At 50.8% G+C, this 17,023-nt stretch overlaps 1 protein-coding gene across 1 annotated transcript in view; it reads right to left on the bottom strand.

The window, feature by feature from the left end:
* Positions 1 to 422: 422 nt before the first annotated feature.
* Positions 423 to 17,023, bottom strand: part of LOC103588751 (mitotic spindle assembly checkpoint protein MAD1-like) — a 402,917-nt gene continuing 386,316 nt past the window's right edge. Inside the window, exon 9 of the mRNA XM_008570554.1 lies at positions 423 to 663. Coding sequence (XP_008568776.1) covers positions 505 to 663 — 159 coding nt within the window. The 3' untranslated portion in view covers positions 423 to 504. The remainder of the gene's footprint in view (positions 664 to 17,023) is intronic.

Below are 17,023 nucleotides of genomic sequence, written 5' to 3'. Positions count from 1 at the left end.
GGGAGGAAAACTTTATTTCATATGGGCGAGGAGCCTGAGGTGTGACACAGGCCCCCCCGTCAGGCTCCTGGATGGACAGGTTTTTGTGGGTAGAGACAGCTGGTATAGGGACACCTCAGGAGAGGGCAGAGAAGTGGCCCCACAGAGTAGTTAGTGCTCCACCAGGCTGCCCGGGCCTGCCTTGGAGAGCAGCCTCATGCCCACCCTTCCAGGATGAAGTGGGAGGACAAGGCCCTGGAGGCCCAGGATAGACACTGTGCTTCCCTGGAGTGCAGCAAAGCAGAGGTGGGTTATGGTTGGCCAGGACATCCTGAGCAGCCTAAGCCCTGCCACCTGGGCGTGTGAGATAGGTGCTGGCTGCCTGGGTGGGCTGTGGCTGGGTCCAGGCTTATGGGTCCTGATCATCTCATGATGCTGCCCCCAGGGGATACAGCACACAGCCTGGTGGCCAGGTAGGGCTGGGACCTGCGGGGACAGGTCCAAGCATGGCCTGCAGGCTGCAGGCTAGGCCATGGTCTGCCGACTGAAGAGCTCAAGGGTGAGCGAGCTGAGGAAGGCCGGGATGCTGTCCTGGCGCAGAAGGTGCAGTTCGATGAGCTCGCCCACTGTCCGCGAGAACTCTGTCTCCAGCAGCTGCATCTTGGAGCCTGAGGGTCCCGTAGCCTGCGGGGTGGGCGAGAGACATGAGAGAACTGTGGTCACTTTCCTCCCTTCCCACAAGGACCCCTCCCCAGGGGTAGAGCTGGGGGCCAGAGGGCAGGCCTGGTGGGAGGGCCTGGCCTGGAGGGGGTAAATAGCCTCTGGAGGGGCTAGTGCTGCCTGTGGGGCCAGAAGTGGAACCCAGCTCAGCAGAGTGTGGAGGCCAACAGCCCTGTTTTCCCAGGAGGCTTCCATCAGCCTGTAGAGCTGGGCCCAAAGAGGGATGGATCTATCCCCACTTCTGACAAGGCCTGATCTACTGGGGGGTTCACCTATGTTCTGGAATCCAAGGAAACGGGACATGGAGTCTGAACTCCAGCTCATCACTTCCTCCAGGTCAGCTTGCTCCAACTCCTCCCATCTTCAGACCTCAGCCATAGTGATGAGGACAATGGTGGCGACCATAATATGGCCATCTAGGATGCGCTACAGCCAGGTGCCATCTGGCACTCACAGGGATTAGATCCTGTGCTCCCCTAACAGTGCTACAGGGCACTGGGACACAGTCTGTTACTGTCCCTCTTGCAGATACAGGGCCAGTGTCTTGCTCACGGCCACCCAGCATAGGGGGCTGAGATGCACACTGTGCAGTTTTGCTGTAGACATCAAGGGCAGGGTCTGTGTCATCTGGACAGGGAGCTAGGGGTGGGGAGGGGGCTGCCCTTGGAGCCAAAATCCCAAATTCAAATCCCACCTCTCCCTGGCTAGGTGGCCTCATCCACAGCATGGAGTGGAGACCTGACTGACTCAGGGGGCTGCTGCTGCCACTCCCTTCTTCCTCTGCCTGGGAGGTGGCCTGAGTGGTGGGGAGGGGACTGCTTTCATGCACAGGATGCTGGAAAGGCCCAGGATCCCATGCCAATTCAGAAGAAAAGAAAAACTGGCCCAGCAGGCTCGGGGTCTCCTGGGGGCTGGAGGTCTCTGGGGGCTGGGGCACCCACTCCCAGTTCTCCAGCTCCAGTTACTTGCCCCTCCTGACCTGCTGAGGTTGACCCCAATGCTCCTTCTGGCTGAGGACCTGAGGACCTATGCGTCTCAGCCCAGGGCAAGCCCTGCAAAATCTTCCAGACTTCACAGAGCCCCTCTTGGCTTCAATTTCCCCATTTGTGCAGTGAGGGTACTGGAATCCCAGGCTGCCTGGGGGCTGTGGAGGGTGGGGTGCCAGGTGGTTTGGTCCTGGCTCCGTTGATTCTGGAGCCCAGAATAATCCCTTTTATTACTTCCTTATGTAAATGTCATGTATAATTGGGGAAAAAGCAGTGAGGAAAGACAAGATGGGTCGTCTCTTGGTGACCAGGGGAGTGTCCAGACCGGACAGCAGCTCCAAAACCCAAGCTGCAGTAGGGACATAGTCAGGACCCTTTGTGTACAAAGGGGGAACTGGCCCTGAGCCAGCAAGAAACTTGAAGGCGCTTGGGCACTTGTGAGCAGAAACTCACAGAGCTAGCTCCCTCCTTCCCCAGCTGCCACCCTGACTTGGAGCCTCACCTGCCAACCAGCCCAACCCAGGTGAGTAAGAACACCTGGAGCCCACAGTGGCCCAGGCTGAATTAGGACCACCTGTGATGACCATCTCTATCACTGCCTGGGCTAGGAAAAGTGATCCATGCTCTTGCCTGCTGGAGGAACCAGGTGAGCTGGGAGGTTGGGTCGGGGGGTGGAGGGTGCCTGGAAAAATGGAGCTGTATCTCCAGACTGGGCCTATGGCCCCTGCACCCCATTCAGCCAGATGAGCAGCACTAGCGGGGTTGTTTCAGCACTGTCAGGAGCTGAATGGGGTGGAGGCCACCGACAGCCAACCCCTGCCCTCTGCTCTCTCCACATCTGACCAGGAACAGTGCAGTCCATGCAGGGGCCACTTCCCACTCTGGGGACCACAGCTGACCCCATGGGAGTCTTCCAAGGCTGGAAGGAAACATGCCCACAGGGGATATACCAGTGACATGTGCACACTCCCAACGACCGGGAGACCTCTGCTTCCCAAGGCAAGGCATCCCATCTCCAGCCAGCTCTGGCCAGCAAAGCCTTGTCCTCACTGATCCACAAAGTGCCTGCTTGCTGGTTTTGCTTCAGTGGGGCACCTGCCACACCAAGATCCCCATAAATGAAAAGCAGAAGCCCCAGACATGTTGGAGAGAGGATCTGTTAGACCTACTTGGCCCAGCAAGGCTGAGGCCCAGGCCCAGGTGATGCCATCCATGGGGCTCAACAGTGCAGCCCCAGGGTCAGGCAGGTGGACACAGACACCCAAACCATCAAAAAGCTCCCTCTCAAAACCATGTGTTGAATAAAGAACTTGTATCCAGAATATACCCAGAACTCTCCCAACTGAAGCATGAAATGACAAATGGCCCAATTAAACAATGGGCAAAGGGTTTGAATGGACATTTCTCCAAAGAAGATATGCAAATGGCCAACAAGCACATGAAAAGCTGCTCAACATCACTAATCTTTAGGGAACTGCCAATCAAAACCACAGTGAGATACCACCTCACACCCATTAGGATGGCCATACTAAAAAAGACAGACAAGTGCTGGTGGGATTGGGGCAAAACTGGAACCTGTGTGTGCTGCTGGTAGGAATGTAAATGGTGCAGTTCCTGTGGATGACAGTCTGGCAGATCCTCAAAGCGTAAACACAGAGTTCTCATGTGACCCAACAATTCCACTCCTAGTGTATACCCAAGAAAACTGAACACATCCATCCACACAGAAATTTACACACGAATGTCCACAACAACATTATTCAAAATAGACAAAAACTGCAACACGACTATCAACTAATGACTGGATAAGCAAAATGTAGTTTATTCGTCAATGGAATAGTATTCAGCAATAAAAAGAATGAAGTACTGATACACGCTACCACATGATGGACCTGGAAAATACGCAAAGCCAGGCACAAAAGGCCACACAGTGTGAGACTCCATTTCCATGAAATGTGCAGAAGAGGTAAATCCACAGAGACAGAAAGTAGTGAGTACTTGCCAGGGGCTGGGCCTGGGGTTAGGGGGAAATGGGGAGTGACTGCTCTGGCTTTGGGGTTTCTTTGTGGGGTGATGGGAATGTTCTAAAATTAGATTGTGGTGATGGTTACCAACTTGGAATAAGCTAAGAAGAATCAAATTGTACACTCTAATGGGTGAATTGCTTGGTATGTAAACTGTACTTCAAAAAAGTGCTTTTTATTTTTTTAAAAAAGTTCCCTTAAGCCCAGTAGCCCTATGGATGTCCCCTCACCCAGGAGCCGCAGGGGGTGGCTGGCTGCCCCTGGCATGGGTCCTGGAAGTTCCCCCTGCCGTGTGCACAACTCACCTCTCCACCTGAGTGCACCTGCTGCTTGGCCCAGCCCCTGATGGTGTGGGACCAGCACGTGCCGGCTGACCTGTGGCCCTGTGTACGCAGCTGCCCTCTTCCACATTAACCTGGATGTGGCTCTCCAGGAGACCTCCAGCTGCCCAGTGTCAGCTCCCCTGCCCCCAAGCTGTGCACCCCCTTCCGTGACCTGAAGAGCTTGCACCATGCTAGGTGTCTAAATGACTCCCTGAGCTGCCACCTTTCTTGTTTGTTCCGTAACTTTTCTTGTTTTCTCATTCAGGCCAACCCCCAGCCTGCCTCCTGTTCCTACTGCCTGTTCATACATTTAGCCTTGTCATAGTTCAACACAAACCATTTTTAAACAAAAATAAGAGAAACCACTCTGACCTTTTACCAAGAAAATCCTTTCATTTCTGCCTTCTGATCTTGATTCTGAATTTTCTTCCCCTAAATGTCAGAAGGGCTGATTCTCTTGCAGCTGTCAGGGGAAGAAGCGGGACGCTGGGCAGAGGTGCTTGGCTGGGGGCTGGGATCAGTACAGGGAAGAAAAATCTCTGAGAGGCAAGCTCCCAGCCTCCTAAGCTAGGTCCGTACCACCCCCAGCTAGGTCTCCTGGGCCACCCTGGTGTCGGACTTCAGCCAGATGGCACTTAAAAGCAGCTGTCCTCTGGGCACACACCTTTCCTGACCCCTCCCCGATCTTAATAGGCTTTGGAGGAGGCAGACGCCTTCCTCCGCACTAACCTGGATGTGGCTCTCTGGGCTCACTGGGAGACCCCCGGTTGCCCAGCATCCACCCCCCTTCTGCAGCCTGCAGTCCTAATCATTGTTTATTTGAGACAAACACGTCTTTGGTGGTCAGTCCAGCAACTGCTGCTCTATTAACAGGCAAAACTTAGCAACCAACATGAAGCCCACCTCTGTTCCATCAGCCCACTCACCCAAGGCTCACCCTATGCCTCTGTGACGACCTGCAAGTTGGGTCGAGGGAGCAGGCGGGCAGGCAGGAGTGACCAGTGCTAGTCTCTCATCTCAAAGCCCCAAATAAAGGCAGATGTAACTGTTTGCAAAATGCCATCCCCGACTGACTAAGTTGTGCCCGCCCTGCAGGACCCCGACGAGCCCACCCTCTGCAGACGTCCAGGGCTCTTGGCCTCCTCTCTCTGGAGTCAGTTTCCCCCAGGGTATCCCATCCCCCTTCACACTGGAGGGGGCCACCTTCTCACTCAGATTTGCCTCAGCAGCAGCTATGGTATTATCAGAATGTGCCGAATGAATGAATTATGCTGAGCCGATCAATCTCTGCTCAGCCCTCTGCCACATTCAAATATCACCCAGTCCCCAGGTACCTTGTAAATCACTATAATTAGGGGCTGTTCACTTAAAATTAGTGCGCAATTTTTTAAAAAGCAAATTGCCCAGTAAGACATGTTGGATGTGGCTAGAAGTATTTATGGGGCTGCCTTCCAGTGTTTGGAAGGATCAGCAGTGGTGTGGCCCGCGGGTGGCCCAGGGGCGCCTGAGACTCTCAACCTTAATGAAGACGCTCTGCAGGGCCCCTGACTCCAGCCTAGACCCAGCCTGTCCTTGCTCTGGGCCTCTGCTCCCACCTCTGAAAGCAGAGCGGGGTCTGCCCCTGAGGTTTCCAGCCCAGGCCCTGGAAGTCCACGGTCCGGCTACCACTATGCACGTCATGAAGCAGAGACAGAGGAGAGCAGATGGTGCAGGGGCACTGGCGGCATTGCGGGTGAGGGCAAGTGCCCTGTTGCTCCCCAGCTCTGCTGCTGCAGCTCACTCTAACATGAAATGCATGAGGCAGTACTCCCACAATGCCTGGTGCCAAAGAGGTTTATAAGTGCCAGCCTCACCACACCCGAGCCCTGCGGTGTCCCAGCTGTTCAACAGGTGCTTCATAATGCTTCTTCAGCAAAGAGGTCCTCAGTAACAAAACAGTCAGGGGCTAACAGAGACACTCAGAAAGCAGACAAGACATCCTTCTCCTCTGGGTGACTCCCCCTGCCCTGTGCCCTCTGTCCCCTGCCCCCCACTAACTGCAGGGTTGTTGAGGCTCATAGGCAAGGTGCAACATGTGAAAGGATTCCTGTTAAGCAATCCTTTCTGAGGTCACCCTTGCTGAGGGCATTAAAGAAAATTCCATCAATGAAGAAACATGATGGAGGAGGAACCTGGAGATCAGACTCACTGCAATAGATGGAATCCCGAATCCTGATTCAAAAAAGCAAAACTGAAATAACACAATGAAATTGTAAAGCATTCAGGAAATGTAAAAGATACTACTTCAAGATATTGGGGAGTTATTTTAATATTGTTTTTATGTGATGGTGGTATTGTGGTTATGTAAACAAAACTGTCCCTACTGCTCCTTGAAGAAGTGGCTGGTTCCAGGGCTGGAGCAGTGAACATAAGCTGAGCTAGAGCACCTCGTTGTGTCAGAAACTAAAGAAGTGCTTGAAAAAGGAGGACACATGAAAAGGACATAAGAACCAGAAGCCAATAAGAAAAAGATAGCAAGAAAGTCTTTAAATGCATGGAAATTAGAAAGCATACTTCTAAATAAGCCACAGGTCAAAAAGGAAGTCTCAAGGGAAATAAAAAGTACATAGAACTGAATGAAAATGAAAACACAACATAATAAAATTTGTGAGACACACCCAATGCAGTGGTTAGAGGGCAACTGATAGTACTAAATGCTTCTATTAGAAAAGAGGAAGGATCTCAAATCAGTTATCTAAGATCCCACTCTTAAGAAACTAGAAAAAGAAGAGCGAAATAAACTCAAAGCATTGTAGAAGGAAGGAAACAATAAAGACAAAAGCAGGAATAAACAAAATTGAAAACAGAAAAACAAAAGAGAATTATTGAAACCAATAGCTGGTTCTTTGAAAATTAGCAATAAAATTGATAAACCTCTACCTAAACTGACAGAAAGAAAAAGAAAAGAGAGAAATGACCAATATCAGAAATGAAACAGGGAATATTAACACAGATCCTGAAGCCATTAAAAGAGTTATAAAATTATACAAAAAACTTTATGCTCATAAATTTGACAATTTAGAAGAGCTGAACCAATTCCTTGAAAACCACAAAGTACCAAAACTTAGCCAAGGTCAAATAGATAACCTAAACAGTCCTATAACCATTAAAGAAATTAAATTGTAATTAAAAACCTCCTCCAAAAGAAATCTCCAGTTCCAGATCATTTCACTAGAGAATTTTACTGAACATTTAAATAAGAATTAGTACCAATTTTACATAATCTCTTCCAGAAAACGAAAGAGAGGAAATACTTTCCTACTCACTATTAACCTAGTATCCAAACTGATAAAGACCCCACGTGCATACAGGCACACAGGAACACATGCGCACGCGCGCGCGCGCGCACACACAAACACACACACACACACACACACACACACAGAAATACAGACCAATATCACTCATGAACTTAGATGCAAAAATCCTCAACAAATATTAGATACAATACCATGATCAAGAGGGATTTATTTTAGGTATGCAAGGCTAGTTCATGAACATCCATTCATGATAAAAACTCTCAGCAAAGTAGGAATCAAGGGGAACTTCATCTTGATAAAAAGCATCCACAAATAACCTACAGCTGACATCCTACTTCATGGTAACAGACTGACTGCTTTCCCTCTAAGACTGGGAATGAGGTAAGGGGGCTTGTTACCACCACTCGTACTCAACACAACACTGCAAATTCTGGCCAGGTCATGAAGGCAAGAAAAGGATATAAAAAGCACACAGATTGGAAAGCAAGAAATAAAACAGCCCCTACTTTCAAATTACATGATTGTCCATGTAGAAAATCCCAAGGAATCTACAGAACCAACAAGTGAGTTCAATAAGTTTGTAGGAAATGAGATTAACACACAAAAATCAATTGTATTTCTATAAAGCAATAGCAAACAAGTAAGAAGCAAAATAAAAAAGGCAATACTATTTACAAAGAATCTTAATTACTTGGGTGTAAATCTAACAAAACTTGAGCAGTGTCTGTATGCTGAAAGTTACAAAATGTTAATGATGAAATAAATCAAAAGAATATTTAAATAGAGAGAAACAATGTTCATGTATTGGAAGACAATGTAGTAAGTATGTCAATTTCCCCTAAACTGACATGTAGGTTTAATGTAATTCCTATCAAAATCTCAGCAAGATTTTTTGTAGATATAGGCAAAATTATTCTAAAATTTATATGGAAAGGGAAGGTTCCTGAACAGCTAAATCAATGTTGAAAAAGAAGAAAGCAGAGGAATCACTCTTCCCTATGTTATGGGAGACTGCATAGCTACTACATGGTACAGACGTGGGTATTGGTGGCAGAAGATACTCAGATCGATGGATTAGAACACAGGAACTTGAAAGAGACCAACACAAACATGCCCAGTTTTTAAACAAAGGTTTGAAAGCAATTTGACGGAGGAGGAATGGCCTTTTTTTTTTTAACAATAGGTGCTGGAGCAGTTGGACATCCATAGTTTAAAAAAAAAAAAAGAATTTTGACCTAAACCTCACACCTCATATAAAATTTAACTTGAAACATACCATGAACTTAAACGTAAAATATAAAACTTAAAAAAAAAAAAAAAACTATAGGAAAAAATCTTCAGGATCCAGGACTAGGCAAAGAGATCTCAGACTTGGTACCAAAAGCACACTCTATAAAATGAAATAAAAATGGATAAACTGGACCATACCAACATTAAAAAGCTTGTGCTGTGAAGGACACCATTAAGAGGATGAAAAGACAAGCTATAGACTGGGAGAAAATATTTGCAGTCATATATCTGACAAAGGACTAGTATCTACTCGTCCACCTCTCCTAGAACATCAGGGCCACTGCAGTATCGCCAGCACCCAGACCAGGGCCTGGCACACAGGACACGTGAAGAGAGATTCTGCATTGAATGGAGCTGAGCCATGACTGCACCTCCAGAGCACTCATCACAGTTGCCGTGTCTGTTTGTAGGTGGAATTCTCTGATTGCTGTCTATCTCCCCTACATGCTCCATGCGGCAGGGCCCTCATCTGTCTCATCTCTGCTCTATGATGAGGACAGACCTTGCTGAGTTTGGAGTGTGACCTGGTGCAAAGGCCTCTGTGAAACGGGACAGCCCGTGGGCACCCTGACAGCTGCCCCCAGCTGGGGCCAACCTTGCCCAGATGTTCTCAGACACACACCTGCTCGCTGCTCCCCACTGGCTTTTCTGAGACGCTCCCCCTTGTTCCAGATGAGCAGCTGCAGCTGCAGGCCCAGGGGAGGTGGGCTGACAGGTGGCCGTTTCCACAGCAGCATGAAAATTCCACATTCAGATCTATGACACCACGCACCTAACAGGACACAGTTCCAGGAATCCCTGCTTCCCTGAAGTCCAGTCATCCTGTCTTTGGTGTTCCACAAGCTGCTGCTCTCGAATATGAGAAATGGAGAGGCTACTGTGAGGGGTGGGGGGGTGGGGGGCTGGGAGGACAGAAGCCTGGGAGAGGTCATGCCTGGTGCCCACGTTGGGTTGGGAAGGAGAGCAAAGTGAGGCCCAGAGAAGATGGGGCCATGTCTTGCAGCCACTTCCTGAGCTGGGGCTGCTCGGCCTCCTCACCCAGACACTGTGGGGCTGGCGGTGGGGCTCTGTGGGGACAACTCAGGGGCCAGTCAGCAAGTACATGCCAATGCCTGCTACGTGCCAGGCCCCCTGCATCCTCCCTGCCACCATTCATGCCGACAAACCCTGGGGTAAACAGCACCTCAGAGTGGAACACTGCCGCCCAGCTCTTCTTTTACTCCACCCCCCATGCCGGACGGGGGACCTAGCTGCCAGGTGTTAGGGCTTTGAACTCTATCAGATCTTGCTTCCAACCTTGGCTTGGCTACCTAGAAGCTGTGTGGCTCTGGGCACAGTGACAAACCTCTGAGTCCTGTATGCAAATGGCGTGGCCAAGAAGACTAAAGAAGTCAGGTATGTAAACGCACTGGCTCAAGGAAACGCTGAGCACGCAGTAGCTTACAGTAACCGTGGTTGAGGGAATCTTGCACCAACGTTATAATGCTCAGTCAGCAAGGTACGCGGCTGCCCTGTGGCCATGGCCCCATCCCCGTCAGACGTCTTCTATTGTGAAGCAAGGTGCTCCCAGCCTTCTCCCCATCCCACCACAGGGGCATGGGTCTTCTGTCTGAACCTGTACCCCCTAGGCTGCCCAGAGGCTCTCCCACCATGACCTATGCAAGAGGAGATGGACCTCCTCCTCACAAGAACCAGCTTGCTCTGCCAAGGGGCAGCCCACCCACTCCCATCTAAAGCTGGGTTGTATGCAGGTGCCTGCTCTCAACGCTGAGGGAAGAGGATGCTTGCTGTCTTGATTAGGCTGTAAGGAAATCAAAGAGTTTCCATCTTCAAAAGAGTATCTGGGTTTCTCAAGTCAAGAATCTGGTGCATTCCAAGCACTCATGGGCTGATCTAAGGAAGACAGAACAGCCACATCCATCAACGACGAGCCTTGAACTTTCATGCTGGAGAAAACCCTACAAGTTCCCATTATGGCTGAACACATACTTTCACTCACTCACACACCCTGACATACAGAAGGAAAAAGGCCGTGAGGAAACACATCAAAATGTTAACAGTGGTTAGCCCAGAGTGCTAAGATTAAAAGTGATTCATCATGATTCTCTACATTTTCCAGATTTTTTTACTGTGCTGCATATTCTATTTGTAATTAGAAAAAGGTTATACCTAAATTATATGTACAAGAATTGAATAGCTTTGAGACACGTGAATATATACCTAAACTTTTCCATCGGCACGTGCAAATGTCTGGTCCTCACTGGCTGGCGGAGGCTTGGGGCTCACAAGATGCTCTAGGCATCCTGCCACGGTGCCTTGTGACCACCAGTCAGGCCAAGACCATTCTGTCTGTTGGAGGCCACATCTGTGGGCATGCTGAAGCTAGTTGCTCCCTGTCCACCTGCCCCCAGGTACCCTGGGCCTGAGGCCCATACTTGGCTGTCTATGATGGGGCTGCTGCTGGGGGTGTCAGACACAGGCCCACACCCCTCAACATCCAGAGGTCAAGGGGCACAGGAGCTGGGGTCCAGTCACAGGGACAGGGTGGGACAGGCTGGTGTCAGCAGAAGTAGCACGTCAGGGTCTGCCTCCTCCCACCCACGGCACCCATGCCAGGCCAGTGCAGACGCTGCCTGATGAGTGGTGGCAGCATAAGAGTGGCCACTGGCTTCCTGTCACGTTGTTCACACGACCACACGGGAAATCCCCACCCACCAGCCCTGCTCTGGTTGGTGCTCTGGACCCTCAGATGAGCCCTGTGGGAGGCAGAGGGAAGAAGGCGACAAGCAACATCTCCTCCTCCCTCGGCTGGTAGCTAAGGCCCATGGCAGACCACAGTGCTGCACACGGCTCTTGCATGGGGCTTTCATGTCCTCTGTCAGTTTGCAGCACAGTTAAATATATTAGCCGAGGAAGCTACCCACCTGCCTGTGGCAAACTGGGAACCTGCAGGAGGGCAGGCACTGAGTGGTCTGCAGACAGGTGTGGGGATACCCCTCGGGCCGGCTTCTCAGAGGTCAGAGTAACGGCGCTGAGCCCGTCTGGGGGCAGCAAGTTGGAGGCCAAAGCCAAAGCCACCAGGGGCTCGGCAGTCCTGGGTGAAAGGCTATGCCCAGCTTAAAAACATCCAGGTCCATAGGAAGTGGCAGCAGGGGGACTCTAGTGACCAATCCCGCATGCAGGGAGGGGTCAGGGTGTAGCACGTCCCCATTGTGGCTGTGAGAGGAGAGACTGGGAGATGGCTGAGGTGGTGGGCACAGGGGATGTGGGCTCTGGGAGGAGTAGCTGAGTGGTGACTCTTGAGGGGACTGGACAGACAGGAGCAAGGGGGCCTCCTTCCTTGTGATGGCTCCAGAGCAGCTGTACCTTCTCAGGGAAGAAAGACTTAGGACTGTGGGCAACTTCGCAAAGACATGGCCTTACTGTGGCAGAGGTCAGACAAGGGAGGGTGTGCGGCTGAGGCCGCACTGAGGCAGGGTGCCACACATGCATTGCCCCATTCTACAGAAGCCACTCTTCCCCTGGCAGAGCAGGCGTGTAGTTTGATAGGATAAGCCACACACAGAAAATGAGACGGAAAAGCTGTGGTGGGTGGCTGGTGTCAGCTTCCCTGGGGAGAAGGTTCTAGACTGGGGAGGGAAGTCTCCCTGGCTGCCCTATTCCTCCATCCCTGATGAAGGCCATGGAAATCTTGGTGAGACGTCAGGGCAGCGAGGTGCAAGGCCACAGGTAAGGTTTAGAGACCGATGGGGAGGGCCTGATTGTGGGCTGGGAGCCCTGTATTTGGGTATTTTCAACAGTGTTGTCATCTCTAGAAACAAAATGCCAAAGGTGTAGCTGGCACTCAGGCTGGGCAGGATAAGCTGCTGTCATGGGTGGGGAGAGGGCATCCTTTCCTTCACGCTGTTCCAGGCACTGGTCCTGCCCTCCCTGCCAGATGTACAGCCTTTGGGGCCTTCTAGAAATTCCTGTCCCCTTCCCCAGCCTTCAGCCACTGGGACCTGAGCCTTCCCCATTCCCCCCCATGTGCCTGGGCAACAGTCTGGCCACCTTGGCTTTGCCGCCCACCCCAGCTCAGGTAAGCCATCTGGTGAGTGAGCATGGCCCGGGGCCCTGTGGTGAGGCTGTCTCCAGCAGTAGCTACAAAGCCCCTGAAGGGGAAGCACAGCCTCACTGCTGACCAGCGAAGGCAGGCGCTGAGCTCTGGGTCTCGTCAGATCAGGCACTGACTGTTCTTTTCTCTCTGCATTGTTTCATTTTGAAGTAATGATAAATTCATAGGAAATTTTAAAAACAGTCTAGAGTCCTATGCGCCGTCCAGCCAGCTTCCTCCACCTGCAGAATCTAAGGTACTTAGTGTGTGATCCCGACACAAAGAGAGACCACGGGCCTCACCTAGATCTCATTGGTTTTTATGGGCACCCATTTGAGTGTGTGTGAGCATGTGGGTGTGAACAGTCCCACATGGTTTTACCCCGTGTAAACAGATCTATGTAACCATCTCACAACCAAGATGCAGACTGGTCCCATCACAGGGACGCCCTCGTGCTACCCTGCCCTTGGGGCTGCCTTCTTGGCCCTCAACAAATCTCAAGGGGTGGATCTTAGAGAGAGCACTCCTTGGGCCACTTTGTCAGGGTCCTGTGGTGAGATAAATGAGGGTAACATGTGCCTTCATCCTAATGGGTACCACCTGGGTTTAGAGGTCAGCACCACTCTCAGCCCTGGGGTTAGAGGTCAGCACCAATCTTAGCCCCAGGGTTAGAGGTCAGTACCTGGTCTCAGCTTGGCTGTTTGCCTGGCTTCATGACGTTGTCAGCAACAATCTTCATCCCATTTATCAGGTGGAATGACGGCTGAGGTGGGACCCTGCAAACCGTCACACACAGTATGCAAGCTGTTGGTACTGCTATGGTCCACGCAACTAGTTAGACCACAATGCTCTGAAGACACCTTGCAGCTTCACAATTCAGATGCTCGATGATTATATCCCAAACCTAGCTGTGTGCAGGTGTCCTGACGCCCCCACTTGGCCCGCCTGCACTCAGTGGAGGAGACAGCAAACTTCCCACCTCTGGCTCTCCAGGAGCCTTGGTCGAGCAATTCCTCTTACACACTGGCCTCTCGCCTCAGGCTCTGGTGGCTCCCTAAAGCCTGTGACTGAGCCCCTGACCCACGCAGGACACCCCAGGCCCTCTGCTGAGTCTGCCCAGCTCATCCCAGCCAGTCAGAGCTTGGTCACCTCCCTCTCCCTCCCCAAGCCCCAGGTCAGTGCAGCACAGCAGTTGCCCCACCCAGGTAAATTTCCAGGACACCTCGCACACTGCCACAATCACCGAACCACTGCTCTGTGCAGGGACCTTTGCCCACACCTCTCTGTACCCTCATCTCACTGGTGTCCCTTGGCAGATGCTGCCACATACTTGAATGCGCAGAGGGACATGGTAGCAACTGGGTCAGGACAACTTGGAGAGAATGCTGAGAGCGAGTGTCCCGGCACGAAGTTGCAAAGAGCGGAAGCTGGCAGAAGAGCATGTCCAGCATGGGGAAAATAGCTCACCCAATTATCCCTGCTTAATTGTACTGAGGGAAAAAACATCTAAATACTGCGTGTTCTAATTATACCAGCGTTATTGGAATTTATCATCCTCGGCTAGGGGTGACCTTTTCCCTCAAGAATGATTTGTGGGGAGGGCAAGGCCAGGCACCCCCAGCAGTCGTAGATAAATCTCAAACCAACAATTATTATTATTACTATTCTATTTATACAGCTCTCCGTCTTTCATATGGGTGCTCCACTTCAGAGCCCCGTGCAGCTGCTCCTGCAGCCTCAGGAGGGGAAAGCAATGGGCACAGGGAGAGGAGAGGGCTTGTGGTGGGTGGCCAGAGCCTGAGTGGTCATTTCCTGCATGTCTCAGCCATTATGGGTGGACATAGAGGACCAGGCCTCCAGATCCCCTGCAGGGGCTGGGGGGAGCCCCAGGGACTGAGGACATGTGAAGGCGGGTGATGGGGTAAAGTGAGAGGCTGGAGGACAGGGAGGGCCAAGAGGGCCGGCTGGTACACCAGGAGTTCAGGGACACAGAGGAGGCAGGGGAAAAGGGAGGGAGAAAGGCAGTGGGCAGGGAGGACCTGGCACTCTGCTCAGGCCACCTCTTCAGGAGGGTGGCGTGGGGAGAGCTGCTCCCTGACCCAGGCACTAGCATGCTGGCTGGGCAAGCGAGGCACTCTTCTCTTCAGGCCTTGGCTGTCTCTTCAGTAGGATGGGCTAGACAATGTTCGCTTTCCAGCTCTCCAGCTTAATGAAGAGGAGAACAGGAGGAAACCTGAATAAGCCTCTAAGACAAGGCACACCCTCTCTGGGAGCAACTTTTTAAGGAGTCATCACACCTGAGGCAACAGGATTGTCTGAGGTGTGAGGTGGTTGGTGCAGGGAAAAGGCAGTGACTGGGACGCAGAAGACCTGGGCGAGAATGCTGGCTGCCCCTCTTATTTGCTGTGTGATCCTTGGCACATCACTTTACTTCCCTGAGCTGGAGTTTCCGCAATGTAAAATGGGGACAGAGTGCTGTTTTCCTACTTCAGAGGGTTTTTGGCAGGCTCAGATGATACAACATGTGTCTAAATGCTTGGCTGCGTCTGGTCAAGACAAAGTCACAGGGACAGATTTGCCTACCATCTGGAACAGCCAAAAAAGTGAGACGTAACATACAAAACAACAGTTTCAAGTCACCGGATATGAGAAAATGAAGTGCGGCGGTCCTTGAGAGATGGGAAGCAAATGGGGTGAGCCCTGCAGTGGCCCCAGTTTACTCCCTTGAGAGACTCTCCAGGCAGCAGTGCAGGGAGGGACCCAGGCAGAGAGTCTGGGTGACCACAGTGGCCAGATGTTACAGGACAGAGTACCTGAGAGGAGAGACAAGTGTAGAGAAAGGATTATGCAGGGTGCAGCCTTAAGTATTTGGTAGAGAACTGATCAGCACTTGAGTGTAAAAAAGCTACCTGAGACTATGGGAAAAAAAGATTAGAGAGGAAAAAACCCCACCAAAAAGCAGTATTTAAAGCTCACACAGGCAAGCTACTGCCACTGCCCTGGGGCCCCACCAGGGTCCTGAGGTATGGAGCCAGGGGAAGCTGAACCCAGCTGCAACCAGGTAAAGCACAACAAAAACACCATTTCCACATAGGTAGCCCACCATAGGCACCACGATTGCTATGACTGCCACAAAAGCGGCTAGTCTCTATGCAGCAGTCACAGCCACTGTGCAGATGGCATGCCAGCCTCTCAACTGCACTGACACAAGTAGAGGCACCAGCAGAGACCAAAAAAAAAAAAAGAAGAAAAAAGATGTCCTCTCTCTCCATAAAGCACACTCCAAAGTAATAGAAGAAGCATCTGGTTTATGATAATAGGGGAGGACTTGATCACACCTGTCTCAGCACTGAACATCATTTAGGCAACAAACCAACAGAGGAACAGTTAATCTATTAGATGGAGAGAAAAATTCTATGGTTATTAGAGGGGGGAGGAGAGGGGGGGAGGTTGGATAAGGGGCATACAGAATAAGTATGATTTGTAACAATGAATATGCTAATAAAAAATAAATTTTAAAAAATGCTCACACAGGGCTAAAAACAGCACTGCTTCCACAAGCCACATGGGAAAACCTGATAACTTGTGGGGGGCACTGGGGTGGAAGACCAAGAAGGGTCTCACCTCAGTGACAGGGCAAAATGGGCCCTACACTAAACACGGCTCTGGTGCCACCTCCCAAATCTGAAACCAATACCTGAAAAGATCACAATATTTCCAAATAACTGCATCCCTAAACAAAGCTCAAGTACACTTATAGGAATACAGAAATATCCAGTACCCAACGAGGTGGAGCTCACACTGTCTGGCGTCCATCAAAGATTATTAGGAATGCAAAAAATCAGGGAAATACAATTCACAGGGAAGAGAAAAATCAATCAATTGAAATTGACCCAGAACTGACACTGTTGTTAGGATTAGCAGATGACATCAAATCATTATAACTTTATTCCAGATGTCCAAAAAGTTAAGGATATATATAAAATGCATAAAAAAGAGCCAAATTAACCTTCTAAAAATATGAGGTAAAAAGTATAGTGGGTGGGATAAATGGCGGATCAGACACTACAGAAAAAAGATTAGTGAACCTGAAGGCATAGCAATAGAAATCATTCAAAATGAAATAAAGAGAGACAGGGCCGGCCCGGTGGCGCACTGGATAGTGCGCCGCTTGGGAAGCGCGGCGGCGCTCCCGCCCGAGGGTTCGGATCCCACATACAGACCGGTTCCCACTCACTGGCTGAGTGAGGCGCGGGAGCAACGCCGAGGGTTGCGATCCCGTTGCCGGTCCCCGGTCCGGTACGGGGGC

This window comes from Galeopterus variegatus, unplaced genomic scaffold (assembly GCF_000696425.1).
Source record: "Galeopterus variegatus unplaced genomic scaffold, G_variegatus-3.0.2 Scaffold613, whole genome shotgun sequence".
Lineage (NCBI taxonomy): Eukaryota > Metazoa > Chordata > Mammalia > Dermoptera > Cynocephalidae > Galeopterus > Galeopterus variegatus.
The sequence above is the reverse complement of the archived record's forward strand: the minus strand, read 5'-3'. Positions and strand labels throughout refer to the sequence as shown.